Consider the following 15,127-nt stretch of genomic DNA (forward strand, 5'->3'; position numbering starts at 1 on the left):
CTGAGAAGTATATCATTATTCCACATGCTCCAGACGTTTTTTCTTGTATCTTATCTTATTCACCGGTCCAATGCACCACTGAACACTCACTGCATTTCTTTTACAGCTGGAGCCTCACTGCATGCCAAAAGGCCTGAGTGTGCCCAGGACTGACTCTCAGTACTGTAAAGGTCTCTGCTCTCACTGTAAACTCTGAGGATACACTGCATCACCTTTGCACTGTCATTGTTGCATTCATACAAACATGGACAACGTGTCTCCACTTCCTCCAACTGCCCAAAACTGAAGCCAAATTTCCCATATATGGGGGCTTCCATCTTGCCTTTTGGACGTCATTCAGAGCCAGAGTCTGTGCAGAAGTGATCGTGGTGTGGAGCATATAATAACGAAAATGAGCACAAGAACATAAATCCGTGTGATAAGAAATACCTAAAATTACTAAATCAACTTTGAGAAGAAATTTTTTAAGGTTTACCATAACTTTTTAGGTCATCTCCCATATGCTAACCTGGAGGAGTCAAATTACAGAGTCAAATTCCCTGTTTGTGCAAACTTACTTGGCCAATAAACCTGATTCTGATTATGACCTAAACTGCCTCAAGCCACATGGGGCCAATCAAGATGCTTTGGATTCACTTTTGTAGAGCGGTCATGAAGTCTATGGTCTCGACTATAGTCTGCAGTATAGGTCGCAAAACCCCACCTCCTCCATGTTAGTGGATGGGACATGGGCCAAACTAAACAGTTAAAATAGACTTCAAATCAATGTTTCTCAAAGATGGTTTCCGTCCTTTTAGGTAGATCTTATGAAGAATGACCGCTGAGATTGGTCCGATGATCAATACTGTGGAGGCTCCGGCTCCAAATGACACCGGAGCAAGATAGCAGAGTTCGTATCCGCGACATTTTGGCCTCATTTCTGGGTAGTGAGAAGAAGTATGGGTCATCTGTCTTTACCGTCTATGATACAGTGATATAAAGATAATGGATGTTGTCATCACTACAAATTTACATACATAGACTGTGCAGCTGAACCTGCTTTGTGAGGACACAGATTTGCACAATGTACACAAACTGACATGAATATATAAAAGGCTTTGTTGAAGCTTTAAAAACAAAGAGTTGTCATAAAGGGCCGATCTACAGGCTTCTGTCTGTGATTCATCGATACAGTGAAAGTATTTCTTTCTTTCCATCTGTCCGTCTCCCTCTAACTTACTCTATTGCTCAGTTTTATTCACATCACTCTGCATAATGCATGATAGCACATGGGTCCCCAAAGGCCTTTCATTACGTAAACCTGTTGCAAGAGGAGCCACAGCGGCACGTTTACAACATCCATCAAAACAGGGGCAAGCCTGTGTTTGTGTGGTGAGATGTATTGCTGGTTAAGCTGCGGTGAAGTCAGAATACAATTACACTCACTATCAAAGCACACAACAAAAGTATTCCTCAACACTTTGAGCCAATGTGAAGTGTATTGTGTGTGGACTCATCAGCACATGCACACATAGATGAAAGGCTTCCTCCGTCTTTGGGAAGAAAAGAGTAAAACTAACCTCTGCAGGGCATCATTGTAGGAAACTGGGAGAGCCGCTTTCACTGAAAGCTCTCACAGAGAGAGCGAGAGAGAGAGAGAGAGAGAGAGAGAGAGGGAGAGAGAGGCTGTAAGCCTGAGGAGATCAGGCCCAGCTTCAGCATTTTGTGCATATCAAGTCAACAGCCACATACAGGAATGATATGAGAGAGTAACAACTACAACAGAGCACAACAAGACACAGGAGGCAGCGGGACCACTCTCTCCTTCCCTGGCCTATACTCAGTCAGTCATCCCCTGCCTGCAGCTCACGCAGCTCCACTGGGAAACACTATAGCTCAGCTACAGCAATACTCTTAAAATCTACAGCTCTGCAGCAGGAGAGAGAGTGAGGTATAACCTTTTAAATCCTGGCAGCGAGTGAATCCGAGGGATATCTTTCTAGACATTCTCACAATGCTCAAGACTGTAACATTTACGGCTCAGACGAGAGTTTAACATGCAAGATTAAGTTTTATACTAGTGATGAATATTTGAAGTAAATCCAGTGAGGAGGGCTCTGCCTTCAGCTGCTGCTGCAGAAGAGAATTGACACTCTACAGGTTACATGAAGCAATTGGATTTGAAAGCAGTGGTTGTGTGAAGTGGAGAGACCCTGAAGTTATTCATCATTGTATAACATTCACGGTGCAGATGAGCCTAAACACGCAAGATTAAGTCTTATATTGGTGATGAATTTAATGTAATTTGGGATAAATCTAGTGAAGAAGGCTTTGCTTTGTATTGCAGCTGCAGAAATCTACTGGGAGATTGGAGATCTACAGGTTAAAGGAAGCAAAGGGGGTTGGAAGCAGTGGATGTGGGGTGATAAAGTGGAGAAGAACTCTGCAGACACTCTCAGTTCATTACTCATACCTGTATGTTATTTAAGGTGCAGGTTTATAGATTTCTACTCAGGGGTGATTATGGGAACTCTACAGGTAACAAGACGCAACGGGCTTTGAAGCAGTGAACGTGTGTTTGTGGCTCTCAGCTCGTAACTCACCGTTTGCGTTCTTCCCGCAGATGAGGTGCTGCCAGGGCTGCAGGGAGCCCCAGATCTCTGCCTCGCTGCTGACGGCCTGCTCCAGGGTCTCCACTGTGAACTTGGGGATCCCGTTATCCCGCTCCAGCAGCGCGCTGCGCAGCACCCGCGCGTACACCTCTCGGAAGAGGCTCTCCATGCACGCTGCCAGGTAGATGGCGGCGTGCTCGTGGATCCGGACCGCGACCCTGCTGTCCACCATCCACCTGAAGAACTTCCCCACGTTGAAGACGAGTCCGCAGCGCACCGACTTGCCGCGGCCGAAATTGTCCTCGTCCGTGCTCATGTTGTACAGGGACAAGGCACCGAGGGCCGCGCCGATGCAGTTCATCGAGACGCTCCACGACAGGGCGATCTTTGTGGCACTTTGGATCTCGTATTTGGTGCATTTGGCGTAGCGCAAACTCAGCCGCTGCGCCTCCTTGGCGACCCGGACCAGGGCCCGGCTGACCAGCACCGAGAGCCGCAGCAGGACGTCCTGCGGAGGGGTCGCCAGGCTCCTCTCCTCGTCCCTGCTCAGTGCGCTCGCCACTTCCCCGAGGCTCCACGGCACATCCTCAAGCTCGGGCAGTTTGGCGCACTGCACGGTGCACTCCAGGATCTCGGCGTCTTCCACCAGGACCGTGTTCACAGTGTCCAGACTGTTGTGTCGACTGTGCATCGAGTCGGTTAAATGCCAGTAATTCGCCCCATGTGCATCCGAGCAGCACAGCGACGCACTGGAAGATCGGAAGGAGTCTGCGGCTCCACCATAACCTGAGTCGAGCGTCAAATCCTCCAGGGTCCTCGCTGCTGACTTGCTACTCCGAGCCATGACTGCACTTCATGCTGTAAATGAGGGCTCGTGGGAAAAGTGGAGAAAAAAGGTTCAAGACGACCGGGAGCTCGGAACCGCACGTGTCCGAATAAAACACCTCCACTGGTGCGTTTGTGGGAAAAGTCCACCCAAGGCTGAAGTTGCAGAGTCTCTCAGCTCCGAGCATCTCAGGGACCCGCACTGTGCCTGACAGATGGAGGAGGGGCCGTGCGCGACCGACAACAGCTGTCAGCCAATGGACTCCCGGGATGAAGCAGCAAAGAGTTTTAATTGGATCTCTTTGGAGGATCGATAACAAGCGATTGATAAGGCCAACTAACATATAGGCTGTTTAAACAGTGAACGCAATGTTTGTTTAATTGTCCAGAACCTACTTTTCTCAAAACTTAAATTCTCTTAACTTTGAAACAGAATAGACGAATAGGTCATGTCAAGTAAAAGTAAAATATGTCAAATGAAATTGCCCTAAAGTATGAATCGCATAATATAGAGGCAGTTTTTTTATATAACCATGTTTAAGAGGACCAATCCTCCAGAGTATCAGGCTGTGCAGATATTTTCTCGGGGGCCCATGTCTGATGGTAACATGACTCAAGTCCATTAATAATAGATTGCATGCATAATGTATCCTTTGCTCCGCCGGTGGAGAATTCATTGAGAAGATCTGAATTACTTTCAAGGTCATTTGTCGTGATGGCTCACGGGGTCTAACCTGAGCTGTACCCGCTCAGCTTCTCCCCCTGATCACACACAGGCCTCTCGCTTCGCCTCAGTTCAAATCTGCATAAAGCATTAACTTGTATTACAGCCAAGGTGAACACAGGGATAGGTTAAGTTTAAACAACGGTAGAGATATTCAAAGGCAGTGAGGTGTGTGGTTAAGTGCTCTGGAAGCAGTCATGTTTCAATCCTTAGTCCACCAACTATCTCCAGGTCCATGGGTGACCATATGTCTCAGGAGTGTATGAATCCAAACTGGTGGTTAAGATAATAAGTTCATGATCTGAACGTTGCTCTTAGTTCTGTCTGTGTTTACATCTGAGATGCAGTAAAAACTGCAGCTTCTGTATCTGACAGCAGGTTGAACGTCATTCTGGAGCAACAGTGAACCCTGGTGTTGTGCAGTGAAACTTTCAGAGTCTACTCGTCAGTGCATGTAAGGCTCCAATTTATTTTCCCATGAGTGACACCGACCCTAATTGAATAACTAAAATGACACACAGTGCAAAATTTAATTAAAAGGGAGAAATCCTGTTTAGTTGATGATTATAATGTCCCTAGCAGCAGTAAGCGTGGCAATAAGATGTTATTAAAGAGCAGATCTCATGTCTTCTGGTCTAGTAGCACTTTAAACTAACTGCACATTTTCTCTGTAATGGCTAATATAGTGTTAGAGTAAGATTCTAACTGACATCAGTAGGAAGATGTAGGTTTTATCATTTGTGTTGATACTTTAATCATCTTTATACCAGGAGTATTTCAAGGGTCTTTAGGTGGCCCCTGTGAAGGGGACCTTGGGACCCTACATCAAATCAACCCACAAAAGCATGACACCAAACCACATCATTAAAATATACAACTGACTCGTTTCAGTATAGGAATGATAAACAAAGGGCATACACATAAAATTGCTCTCAGTAGATTGCATTACTCCACCAGGTCCCAGCAGTCCCCTGTTGATAACACATAAATATCAGTCCCCTAAACATCGCAATCCATGAATTATTCTCTGAGAAATACCCATGAAAATGTGAGGGAAAATCCAATCTCACAATGTTGGAGAAAGTGAAGAACAATCCTGGATCTGACACCTGATCTGGATCCACACCAACATTTTGTTCTGTTTGGTAATGATCGATCCCTTCACAAAATATCATGGAAACCAGTTGAGCAGTGTTTTCATAATCCTGCTTACAAACAAGCAATCAAACATACACAGATTAAAACATAACCTCCTTCGTAGAGATAGGAAAAAAAGTCCAAACACCCACCATCCCCCATAGCATTGCTGTGGACAAATGTAATTCCCATTCTCGGGGGGTGCTCTTGGTCCCAGGTAATTGCCTGCTCAGTTACAACGCCCCTGTCTCCTACACTGGACATCTGCATATCCATCAGAGACATGTGCATATAACTACTGCATCTAACACGTACACATATAGAGAGACTCTCTGAAGGTTATAGGAAGGTCATGGTCGCGTGGGACAGCTCCACACCCACGTAACCAGGTTCTACTTCACACAATCAGAGCGACTGCCACACAAATTACTGTCATGAGGCAAGGTCTCTTCATTCTCACTGATTTTAATCATATTAATGTTGCTCAGTCTCTGTATTGACTGCTCCATCTTTCAATGTTGGGCACTAACAAATCTTTATTGGAGAATCACTGCTGTGAAGATCACGATTCAAAACTAACTCCAAGGTCTTTAACAGTCCTTCATAGTCAAGAGGGATGATTTAATATCACAGTTTCATGTCTATGTTAGGGGCAAATTAGCCTTTCCAAATGAGTGACTGCTTTAATCATACTTAATTTAGAGGGAGCAGCATGTCAGAGGGAGCGGTAACTTAGAAAAACGGTGATTGTTTCATTTAATCCATAAACCAGAAAAACCAGGAGGACAAGAATCCTCATCCTGCTGCCTCGACTTTCTGCCAGAAGGCTTCTTTTTTTTAAGCGTCACTAATTGCTTGGCCTCAGATGATCTACAAATTGTCAACACGCCTCTTGTCTCAAGTCGCTGAAACCTGCTACAATCCGCCCTGTAACTTTAGCTCTTTCCACATTAACCACATGGTCTGTTTGCATATTCACTGATGTTGCTTTCACATCTTGTCCTGATGCCTTTTATATCCGAAACAAAATTCCAATAATTAATTATTTTAATAATTGTGTGATCAGTTGTAGTAATAATAATAAAAGCAAAGGGAAAATGTTAAAATGTGATGCAGTTGATTCCAGAATAATTCCTGGTTAAGACTGCCATCTAGTGTTCATAAAAGCTACGTGTTTTCCCATATAGATTATTCCTTTATGAGGCTCACAACAGATATGCAGCATAGATAACCGATCACAGCCTAAAAAGTCGGTTTAAGGCATAAGACATAATTCTATTAATATTATGAGAGTATAGTAACAACTGTAGAATAACTGGATCAGTGTCTGTCACAGTAAGATGCCCCTGAGCCCTGGAATCTAAGCCCAAAGAAACAGCTTCATGTTGGCACAGCCACTATAATTTACCCAGGAAGGGGAGGATGTGTGGTCAGGGAGCCACTGAAGAAGCAGCTGAAAAAATCTGTTTGGGTTAGAGAGCTGCAGACGTCCCTCCCGTGACTACACCAGGAGTCAATATAGAATAACCACAACACACACTGTACTGCCTTACATTAAGCTGTTTACTGTTAGACATTGGTTTCTCGGTCCCAATAGCTTGTTTTAAAAGACTACAACATCATAAGAAGTTGAATTGTTTAACGTTCTGAGCAGATTAAAAGCCTACACAGGTAGAAACTTATCGAAATAGCTTCTGTATACTGTAGCCTCAGATGCACGGGCTGTGGCAGTGACATATTTTTACATCTTGCTCCAGGCTGATACTGTACGCTCAGCACAGATCTCATGTTTCTGAGTCTGTCATTTCTGTGTGACGTAAAAGAGCAGGACCAGACTTGAGTTATTCATAAAGCTCTTTATATATAGGGGAAACAAAATAATGTCCACAATTTTTAATAAACTATAAATGGGCCATAACCTTGTACATAGAATGCTTTTCACTACACATGCCAATTTCATAATTTCCGCAGGTCTGTGGGAAGGAGTACTATTAAAGGGAAATTGTTAGCTGGTACATTCATTTATTGGAATGACAGAAAATCAACAAAACTGACTCATCACTTAAGTCAACGGTTGAGTACCAGCCAGTCACATGTCAATATTCACCATTCTTCTATGATAGAAAACTCAACATTTTGAAAAGGTTTGACTGGTTCCACAAAACAAGCAATTTCAATATTTAACTCCGGCTTCAGAGAATAATATTTGGCCTTTTCCGCTATTTCCTGACATTTTATACATGTTACAATCAATTGATTATCACAAAAATATTTGCCATCTATCGATTAAGAAGATAATTGTTGAGTAACATCTTACAGTGATGGAGTACTGACCTGAGACGAATTGTAATTTGTGAATATGGGCTATACAAATACAATTTGATTGATTGATTGATTGATGTGCTGCCTTAGGTTTATAAAGCAATCTGATCAAACACTTTAAAACTAAGTTCTACTAGAAGACCTGAGCCATTATAATAATAATACTTCTTGTTATTGTTGTTGTTGTTGATGGTGACAGTAAGTGACCTTTTCTCTTGCTAAATTAATTAAAGTAGATCTAAAGTCATACTTTAATACTTCACAGTGTTGACAGATGAGCGCCTCTCGGTGTGGGCGGGGTTCGAGACGTGTGTGACCGGTGTGTTCCCTGCGGTAAATCGAGCACACCCGATACCTCGCCGCTCTCCACGTGCTCATCCGGGTCCTTCAGTGTGCGACATACAACAAACCCCCTCCACTCGTTTAGAGTCAATGTAGAATTTGCGTGGACGTGTGGGGACAAACCGGAAGTATATTTAAATATTTTATATTTACATTGAGAGCGGGTCCTCTCTATGGAGGCCGCCATGTTTTTTACAGTAGTCCAATTAACTCTCCGTTTATTGGTCCACAACTGCCACCTCTTGGTATTTCTGGTAAAAAATTACATTGAGTTAAAATTAAGCAGATACGCGAACAGTATAATACATTATATCTTTACACTAACTACATGATGTGCTTTAGTTGTCAAAAATACAATGCACACTATTCAGGTCATAAATAAAACAACAAGGCAATTATGTATTCACTGAATGTAAGTAGAAACTTGTTTGTCACTGTGCAATAAACCTGTTGAATTTGCACACGTTATCTTGGCATATTAATGTTAAACACACCCACGTTACCATACTGAGGGTCAGGATGACAGTGTGGCTATAAAGCAGGTCAGCTGACTTTCACCTGGACATCTGATGAATCAGAACTTGGAGGCAAAGCAAATTTATTTGTTGAGTGCATTTCAATAGTAATCTGTTAGTAATGAACTGTAGCACAACAGACTGCAGAAAGATTCCAACGGGTTTTTGAACAGTGAAAGAATAAAGTAAAGAAAAGTAACCTGAAAGGAGGCTTTCTAATGTGCTGTATAATCTTAATTGTCCGACATACATTACATTACATTTCATTTAGCTGACGCTTTTATCCAAAGCGACTTACAACAAGTGCATTCAACCCCGAGGGTACATACCCAGAACAACAAGAATCAAGAAAGTACAATTTCTTCAAAAATAAAGCAAAACTACAAAGTGCTATAAGTAAATGCCATTTAAGTGCTACTAAAAGTGTTAGTTTCAAAAGTTGTTAGTATATATATATATATATGTTATTTTTTCTTATTCAAGGTATAGTCGGAAGAGGTGTGTTTTTAGCTTTTGGCGGAAGATGTGTAAACTTTCTGATGTCCGGATGTGAATGGGGAGCTCATTCTACCATTTAGGAGCCAGGACAGCAAACAGTCATTATTTTGGTGAGTGTTTAGCTTGCAGTGAGGGAGCAACGAGTCGAGTTGCTGAAGCAGAGCGGAGTGAACGAGCTGGGGTGTAACGTTTGACCACCATCCTCTGACTGAACGTTTTGATTAAATCTACCTTTTAAGGTTTTTACAAACTTGCCAATAGACAACCTAGAATTAATTTATCCGAAGCAATATTGAGAGGCTGACACCTCCTGCTTCTATACTATGTTTATTATACCTTACTTTGTTCATTGCTGCAGCCCAGGTCTCAATGTTAACCTCCTCACCGTCAACAGTGTCCATTCTGATGGCTTCTAATTTCCAATTTGTCCATTTGCTTTCATCTCAGTGTCAAGCTTTGGTATGGGGGTTTGTGTAGAAGGAAAAGCTGGCATCAAGCGATTTAAAGTGGGTCGTCCGTTGCTGGTTTTGAATTAGAAATAAAGACAAATTACAACAAATTTACTGTGTGATACTGTGTTTGGTTGTCTGGTGCAGGTGAAGTATGTGGACTGGAGGAGCTGGGGATCGTACCTCTGACCTCATGGTCAGTGGACGGACCTGCTCTAAATCCTTTACTGCATAACAATCCACGGCGCTTGATAAGTATGATGTCTTTATTTTTATTATCTCTTTGATTGTGTCCGTGAAATCAACCTTTAGCTTTAGATAAGCCTCACAGTGGCTGTAGAAAACAGCTGCAGATACAGTTATGAGGCCCCCGCTGCACGAATCGACCAATCAAATGTCAAAGAAAGATGAATCTTAGCTAGCAATTTATCAAGAATGGTCAATCATTTTTCTCGAATCCGGGCCGCCAGTTTCCTGGTGTTCAGTCATTAATTTAATTGGGGATAAAAATAGAGGCATAAAAGGAAAAGTACTTCAGCCTCCATGTCCTTAGAAAAACATAATGTAAAAGCTGCCATCTAATTGTTGAGCAACATCTGTCAGTGAGACAGGCACCTTACCACCGTGATGACCACAAGTCATTTTTCCCGTTTACAAACTGCCGCTCAGGACTGAATGGGCTATGGCTATAAAAGTCTTGTCAGCTCGTTCCCTTTTGGATAGTTGATAATAACTCAGAGCTCATTGTGTGTATGAAGAAACACTTGGATCTCATGCACTCTTTTCCTTTGTGTAAGTTGTTTGGATGCAGTGTGGTCTATAGTCCATATCTAACTCTGTTTCTAATTTCAGTGATTGTCACAGCATTTCTCGATATAGTGGTAGTGAATGACTGGCTTTGTTCACGGATGCATATTGCTTGAATTACTGCATTCAAAAGTTAATGCCTACTTGACCTGTGAGATGTGCTGAAACACACACAAACACACACACACACACACACACACACTCACACACACACACACACACACACACACACACACACAGTTGTTGTGTGGTGGTTGTAGCCCCAATCAGTTTCAAGGCAATCTTTGGTTTTTATATTCTTTGAAATACATCCAAGTAAAAAAGCAGCCAAAATACAAAGCAACATTATGATAACGCTGAACTTGTGTAAGGGCCTTTCAAATTGATTTTATAGAAATTAAAAATTTCAATTCATCCTTCCTTGAAATCTGTTATGCCTCTAGTTAGATATCAAGTGACTTTACAATGTTGGCATGAACCCTAGGTTGAGGTCACTTACTTAATTCAGCAATTTGTTATAAGTGATATTTGAACTTAGCTGAAGATTTTATTATAACCTTGTGGTCTTAGTCTCTCTCTGTCAATCTTGAACAACATTTCTGTTCAGATCAAAACAGTAAATAACATATCTACACACCACTGTGCATGTGTTAAGTATGTCACACTTTTCCTCAGGAATGGCAGATCACACTTTTATATTATGAATATGACTCTGAGCATTTTGGCAAGGAACAAGATGGCACCATTACGAAACTGGCCAAAGAGGCTGTGGTTGAGGTTCTGGTGCAGGTTTCACACAACCGTTATGATCTGGACAAGTGAGTGACTGTGATACTGTCGATTTGACCACAGGCTCTGTGTGTGTGTGTGTAGCTTTTTATTGATTCACCTTTATACATGTTTCTTTCTTAAAGGATCATAGAACTCCATGGCGGTCAGACTCCTCTCACCTACAAGAGCTTCGAGGTTCTCATCAATTACATGGATCCACGCTGGAAGAGCTAGGTAAGTTTTTTTCACATAAATGTGTGTTTGTGTTGTATTTAGTGAGACACCGTTCTTTAAATCTCCGATTGTAAATTTAGCTTTTGTCAGGATTTGAGACAGAGGGCCTGAGCACAGCAATGTGGCCAGGTGGAGAAACAGAAGCTCTCATGAGACTAGAGACATCTGGAGAGGAAGGTAAGCAGACATGTTACTACACACTATATACACGAAAGAAGAAGTTAATGCAGGTACCATTAAATCTGTTGTAGCTCAACAGTCTGTTCGCTTTAGTCATCGTCTTAATGTGTCACCAGTTAAACTGTCAATGCCACATTACCTGCGTTTAGTGATGGTTTAAAATCAGTATATATAGTTATTAAGCATAACTAAAGCTTTATCTTTTTACAGGCATGGGTGGCAAACTCTGAGTGTCTGCTGTCTCTGCCGTGTACAGGTCCTTGAGGAGTTAAGGTTGGATGCAGATTGGAGTGTCAACGCTGGCAGCTGGATGTGCTTCTCTTGCAGTTAATTTTTTTTCTCGCAGGTCTTCCGCTGTTACTGCCCTGTGGGTTTTGGACGACGCAAAGACCCCAACGTCAAATACGTACGGTCAGTGAAATACCGATTGAAGATAGGATGTGCTGGCTAATGTGAACTCATGTCTCACTCATCTAGCTCTAAATTAGAGCATGGCAAATTAAATGCAATATTGATTCATTACGCTACTATTAATAATGATAAGTGAATATAGATCATCATCATATAACTTGTTGTAATCACATGCATCAACTGATGGAAAAGTATTAATGACGGTTGAACAACAGCTCATCTAACAAGGCCCTCCTGCACCATCGCAGACAAAGTCATCACACTTGATACATGAACATCGTTAACCTTCACATCATCATCCTCATCATTACAAATGTATCGTAATTATTTTCTTTATCTATTTTCAGGCATTACTTGCCCATATTTTTTCTGGAATGCTGCTTGTATTATCGTATATCTTGGGCAGCCAAGAGGTCGATGATGGTGAAGTTGATGCTGAAGGAAGAATTCTCCGCAGACCCAGAACTTGCTTGTATAGTTAAAGTTTATTACACAGAAGTCTTCACAGGTCAGGATGGACTCTAGAATTCGGAGACATTTACACTCCAATAGTGAAGCCTGCTTTGCAGGCGTCAAACATACAATATATATAGGGGTTGCCTACGCCCATGGCAACATCCCACATCCCATGGTTGAGAGGTGCATGACTACATCTGTTTGAACACATAAAATGTAAATGTAAGGATGAATTCATAACAACATGCCTCGTGCTTAATAGAAGAAAACCCATTTTCTACACTCATCCCTTAAGGGGTCAAAGATCATACCCTAGGGGAGAGAACTAACAAGAAATGCATAGAAGAACTACTGAGAGTGTAAAGATGGGGGCCTCATGCTTAAACATGTGATTTCTGGTTCATACTAAGGTTAAAACTAGCAGAATATACTACAGTATTTAAACAGATGTGCCAAGTGAACGTTTGTTTAAAAAAATAACCTTCAAAACCAACATGTTATAGTTAGACTAGGGCCTTTCTGTGTAGGATCCACGGTTTATTATAAATAGATAGATTGATGTGTGATAAGGCATTCAATTAATCGTAGCCCAGAAAGAGTGCTGCTATTTCATCAAACAGATTAACGACTACACAAGTGGCTGGAATGTGTTTAAAAATAAATAAATAAATACAAACTTTTTAAAGAAGCGTTTAAGGAGGTCTGAAGATTAAAGGTTTTTAGCAAATATGAAAAATTCCTCTAAATCAGGACCAGGATTTAGCAATTAAAGCCTTTGAGTGTAAGTGAGTCATATGGCTGCAATCGGCAGCTTTTGTTGCATTCAGTCTTAGGTTTATGAAAGCTCTCATTGAGTTGAGCTACCAGCATTTCATAAATACACAGCACTGTGTATATGTCGCTTATCCATCCGAGGGTTAACTGATTTTCATGGTCACTGCAAAACATTCAGAATGTTCCCAATCTCCACATCGCTCCGGGGCCTAAGAAGCTGTTATTCTTGATCATCGTTTTTTTACAGAGAAACATTGTCTTGCATGTAAATTAAAATGCTTCGGTTTTCTTGCAGGCCTTCTGGCAACAGTGCCAATCCATACAATGGTGCAAATGGCAGTGACATGGGGACCGGTCGAGGTCCAGGAGGGTCCTCTGAAGAACTGTACAGTCAGGAGGGAACGTCTCCAACAGGTACACAAACTAAATGGTTGACATTGTGTTTGAATAAAGTACATTTCAAATTGGACAAGGGAGACTACTAACTGTTTTTTTTACAAAATATCATCGCACTCATGGCTAAATTTAATAGACATGCGACTTGGGTCATTTGGCAACTTGCTATTGACCACAGAGTATAACCAAACTACTGTTGATCTTCCCAAAAAACCAGAGTTGATTAACTAAGTAAATAGACCAAAACATGTTGTTACAGCGCAATGACTTCATTACAGCTTCAAAAGTGCGTTCCGTCACCCTGTTGGACTTGATTGATGTCATGTTATTCTTACTCTACTCACACAAAAAAAGATTAAACCAAATCAATTTGGAATAGTCTCATGACGCATGTTGTGTGTCTTGTTTGAATGCAGAAAGAAGCCGGTTGATGCAGAAGTGGTGCTGGGAAGAGGCTCCATCTGGGAGCAGCTCTAAATCCTGGAGGCAGAGCAAGTAGACAATAGGCTAAAGATGGTATACAAAGGGTGCCTCTGTCTGTATGCTCTCGCTGGGCCCTCAGCTAACACACAGTAACTGTAGCTAACAACCACGAAGAAGAACAAATGTGCTGCTCGTGGTCAATGGAGCTGGTTTGTCTGAAGAACTCATTTCAGATAATAGTGCTGGTTATCATTGAAGATCATCACATGTTGGACGGGACGTCAGCACATAACGTCTTGGTCTGCAGATGCAGACGCATCACACATCTCAGAAACAGAGGAAGGAATTGAGAAAAATTCAAAATTGGGGAAAAAGTTAAAAGGAGCTTTGAAGTTTCGACATGAGGGTGTTGTGAAGACAGCTGTTGTCTTCCACTGCCGCAGTGGTTCTCAAACTTTTTCGGACCTGCCCCTTAATAGACTAAAACACTTCTTGTCCCAATGTGCCCCTCTCACGGATCTTGATAATACACTCCAACCACAGCCCCAAGTCATGTCACATGGCAGCACATGCAGGTTAGAAGACAACTTCATTAGCTGAAAATCTGAATAATGTCAGATGCATTATCCTTTATAGATAAACATTAGTCCCAGCTGGCTGTTCACGATGTTGCGATATTATTAGTGTTCAGCGTGTGGTTCAGATGCTAATATTGACATGCTCAAGGTTTGTGACTTAACCCGAGGTTGGAGTTTATTACTCAAATGTTTTTGTAATGTGTAATGTCAGACTGTTTCTGCAGATGTATGCGCTCTCTGAGTGCCCCTATAGTTCAATAACCTGTCTGACAGGTCTGTGAATGGAGGAGAGTCAAACACCAGCAGCAGTACAGAGCAGTCACATTGTAAAGGGTTCAAGTCTGTAACGATACAATGATAAGAGTCAGTGGCAGTTGATTATTAACCAAACTGATAATGAAATGATGATGACTAATTCAGGATAAAATCCCGGTGTGTACAAGTTTAGTCTTAGGGTTGTCTGTTACAATTCTAGTTGAATCATAAATCATTTCCATTCAACCCAATATCTTTCCCCTGGTTATCCAGTGTCTCTCACTCAGAGTGGCTCAATAGCCAATTTTCCTCTGGGCAAAAAACCCCGCTAACATCTGGCTTTTGTCTGCGATGGGAATAGAGTCCAAGTGACCTCCACGAGGGAGGGGGACCCAGTTTGACCTCCACAACTTATTGTAAAAAGCATTTTGATTGATGG

At 41.9% G+C, this 15,127-nt stretch overlaps 1 protein-coding gene across 1 annotated transcript in view; it reads right to left on the bottom strand.

Annotated features, from left to right (window-relative positions):
- Positions 1 to 3,578, bottom strand: part of btbd11b (BTB (POZ) domain containing 11b) — a 68,224-nt gene extending 64,646 nt beyond the window's left edge. The window contains 1 exon segment of the mRNA XM_062390802.1: positions 2,583 to 3,578. Within this exon segment, the coding sequence (XP_062246786.1) occupies positions 2,583 to 3,435 (853 nt within the window). The 5' untranslated portion in view covers positions 3,436 to 3,578.
- Positions 3,579 to 15,127: the final 11,549 nt, after the last annotated feature.

The sequence above is a fragment of the Platichthys flesus genome, chromosome 6, assembly GCF_949316205.1.
Source record: "Platichthys flesus chromosome 6, fPlaFle2.1, whole genome shotgun sequence".
Classification (NCBI taxonomy): Eukaryota; Metazoa; Chordata; class Actinopteri; order Pleuronectiformes; family Pleuronectidae; genus Platichthys; species Platichthys flesus.